General features: G+C 36.3%; 1 protein-coding gene across 2 annotated transcripts; it reads right to left on the reverse strand.

The window, feature by feature from the left end:
* Positions 1–500: 500 nt before the first annotated feature.
* On the reverse strand, positions 501–2,813 carry LOC118063501 (UPF0481 protein At3g47200). Of its 2 annotated transcripts, XM_073412182.1 has the most exons (4): positions 2,601–2,813; positions 2,436–2,518; positions 1,559–1,989; positions 501–1,456 (listed from the first exon to the last, which is right to left on the reverse strand). In XM_073412182.1, exons 3-4 carry the CDS (start codon positions 1,982–1,984, stop codon positions 674–676), a joined length of 1,209 nt encoding a protein of 402 aa, XP_073268283.1. In that variant the 5' UTR covers positions 1,985–1,989; positions 2,436–2,518; positions 2,601–2,813; the 3' UTR covers positions 501–673. The 2 variants fall into 2 exon arrangements, with proteins under 2 accessions (XP_073268283.1, XP_073268281.1); XM_073412180.1 differs by having other exon boundaries at positions 501–1,989.
* Between the last annotated feature and the right edge of the window lie 432 nt (positions 2,814–3,245).

Here is a 3,245-nt window from a genome sequence, read left to right on the forward strand (position 1 = left end):
TGGAAGCATTATCTCATAGGCAAGAGATTTTTATTATGTTATGATCATTAGGCATTAAAATTCCTACATGTACATAAGTAAATAAATAATATTATACAAATGAGATGGGTGACTTACTTGCTGCAATTTCTAATTAGAATTGTGTGCAGGGCTGGAGTCTTGAGTAGGGTTGTTGATGTTTTGAGTAGAAATGAAGTATTACTAATCACTTTAAGGGAAAAGATCACTAAGTTTAATTATTTTTACATTCCTTGATTCAAGATTTGTATAGAGAAGGCTTAGTTAGTGACTTGGGATGAAAATAGATAAGTGATGTAGTCATTAAAATGCATTATTTGCTTTACTTGAAATATGATACTGGTAAGTTTGTGGAAAACCACTATATTTGTTAAACTGTCAAAGATCAAGCACAAAATATAAGTTTTCTCTCTGCATGTAAATGGACATTTCCATCAAAAGTACTGTAAATGGACATTTCCTTGATCAGAAAGCAATTACAATTTCTTTAATATACTGATCTTATTAGTCCATGAAGGGGTTACAAAACACTGTGGAGATTACATGAAAACCTGCTCTCACAATCTGCTCCACCAAAATCTATATAGCGTGCATGTCCACCATGTATACTTTTGCATCTCATCATAACATTCAACAAGATCAAAGGATTTAAAACTTATTTAACGATACTAAATATTGTCTGAACAATAGTGAGAATCAAAAGAGTAGCAGCCGCAAAGAAAGAAATAATTGACCATGGGGTGCGAAAGTAAGTGTTCATCAACAGAGCACGCCATCTTGGAATCTTGCGCCGGTAATACGTGTTCACGTCCTGGCACAGTTTTAGATAATAGTATTTTTTCAAGTAAGCATCCTGATAAAGCTTGTTGAAGAATTGCGTTGCCTCATCTGGATTCAACCAATTATCAATGATTCCACTACTGGTGAATTTATCCATATCTGTGGTAGTGTTAATGAGGCTGTCTAGGAGGACGGCATATGAAGTGATTCTGTCAGTGCATTTTGGACAAGACTGCTCATAGCTGATGAGGTTTCGAATGATGACTTCAGTTGTCTCCTGAATTAGCAATGGAGGGATTTCCAGGACACCATTTTGGAATTTTATATCCAAGATGCTTCTTGACTTACCCACCTTCAATTTAATTCCGGCGCCTACAAGATTTGTGACGGAAGGAATAGGTTCCCATCCCATTTCACCATCTTCCTCTTTTCCAGATGACAAAACTAACCAATTTCTTAAGAGGTCAAGCAAATGTTTTGGTCCTTGGTTAGAGGGAACTATGGAGGGTGGATTGGATGAAAAAATGTTGTGAAAGAAATGAAGGGCAAGTTGCGCGAGGGTTGTCGTCTTTCCAGGTTCCGCGGTCATCCTGAACAAGTGTTCAAGGACCAACCATGGTATTTGGTTTTCTGCCAATATCAAGTCATGATTTAGGTACTGCAACATACAAGACATGTTGAAGATAGGATCATCATCTTCTCTAAGACTATTATCTTTATCCTTTCTAAATAGCTCAATAAGAAAGCAACCATCTGTTACCAATATTTCGACAAAATCCTCTACACCGACATGAATTGGTCCAGCATAACACGAACGTGCCTCTTTCTCGATCCCCGTGGTGGATTTGATCAACTCCTTCAGTGTTATGCTCGCAGATCTTCGGGAGAGAAGGCCTTTGAGATACTTCAGTTTAATTTTCTCTGTAGATTTCATCAGAGGATGGTGACGGTGCCAGGGGCCAATTGAAAATGCGTTGGGGGTATAAGCTTTTTCGCTATGCCTTCGGAGAATTGGGGGCACTCTAAATATGCATACTTTATCAGGCATTATCAAATTCTGGGACATCTTACTTCCAACCGAAGAGGTCAATGAATCAATATCAACTGTGACCTGATCATCTACTTCATAAGAAGGACCGCATATATCAGCACTCCTTGTACCACCATCCCTTTCGGATCTTGCCATCGTTTCTATATGAAGAAGAAAAGAATAATGAGGACAAAAAAAAAAAAAAGATTCTATTTGAAGAGAAAGAAAAGGAATTCTAAGCCAAGTGTGGAAAGTAACCCTTTCAACGAATTATATATCTCTTTTAAGCCCATAAATTCTTCAGGCCAAGCTCAACAAACCATGATTCGAGTACCTACTCAGAACCCAAACCCTTCCAAATCCTACCGGGTTGTATAACTTATCCTACACGAAGAAAGTTTTCTGCAAGGTTTTGAGCTCAGCTGCACTCCAAACATAACTCTGTTGGGAGTTTAGAAAGGTTTGTGATTTTTTCAATCCTTCTGAAAAGAATAGTACTTTCCTAGCAATTTTCCCAAATGAGCAATCAGAAGGACCTATGAAGCTAACGAGCTGTGGTGTAAGGTACTGTAGGAGAACATATAGTAGCATTAAGTTTCTCTCATACCTGACAGAATGCAACTTTCCTGTAGATCTTCTCACTCCTCAATGATTTTATTTCATTACCTATGTTGAGTTGTTGACTGCTGCCTGCAAAGATATTTCATTACCTATTAGCAATTTTATTTCATTTTTATTCAACTGTGCAAAGATAAAAATGGTGAAGCATTACCCTTTCTTGATTAGCCAAAGCCTTGATTCGTTCTTGAGGCTCTAAAAGTGAACTCTTCAGGGTTAGGGGCATGCACGTTTATTGTTTATGGAAGAGCAGATTGAGGCATTTGAAGTTAAGTCTGTGAAAGCTTAGGCCGAGGAGGGAGGAAAATTTAGATGTTTCTCATGCAGCTAGAAAAACATGGTTCTGATAAAATGCTCTGGAAGCTCTGTTTATTTGAGGTATAAGTCCTATTCTTTTCTTTGGTAGTAATTTATCCCTTGCTTTGGAGACAAAACTTCCTAGGAATCTATCTTTAGAACTTCTCAAGTGTGATATAAACAGCGTCGGTGGAAAAGCAACGAAGTAGTGTCTTTTAATTTCCTCCAGCTAAGTTCATTTGACTGCTTTGCGTTTGTATAGCATTAACTTTTGCAAAAACGCCGTTAGATATTTGAACTATGTTTTATACTACGAGATTTATTAAAAAAATTGAGTTTGAAACACAGTTTTTATGAAACAGTTTTTAAGTGAGTTTCGTAAAATTTTATTTGTTTTTTTTTTTTTAATTTTAAAAGCACTTTTTTTAAAAATCTGAAATTTTTTAAATTTTTTCTTTACTTAATTTTTTTATATATTTTTAGATGATCTTGATATATTGAT

Source organism: Populus alba, chromosome 1 (genome assembly GCF_005239225.2).
Source record: "Populus alba chromosome 1, ASM523922v2, whole genome shotgun sequence".
NCBI lineage: Eukaryota > Viridiplantae > Streptophyta > Magnoliopsida > Malpighiales > Salicaceae > Populus > Populus alba.

Excerpts from the sequence above, each read along its gene's own strand:
- LOC118063501 (XM_073412180.1), bottom strand. The coding sequence starts at position 1,984 with ATGGCAAGATCCGAAAGGGATGGTGGTACAAGGAGTGCTGATATATGC.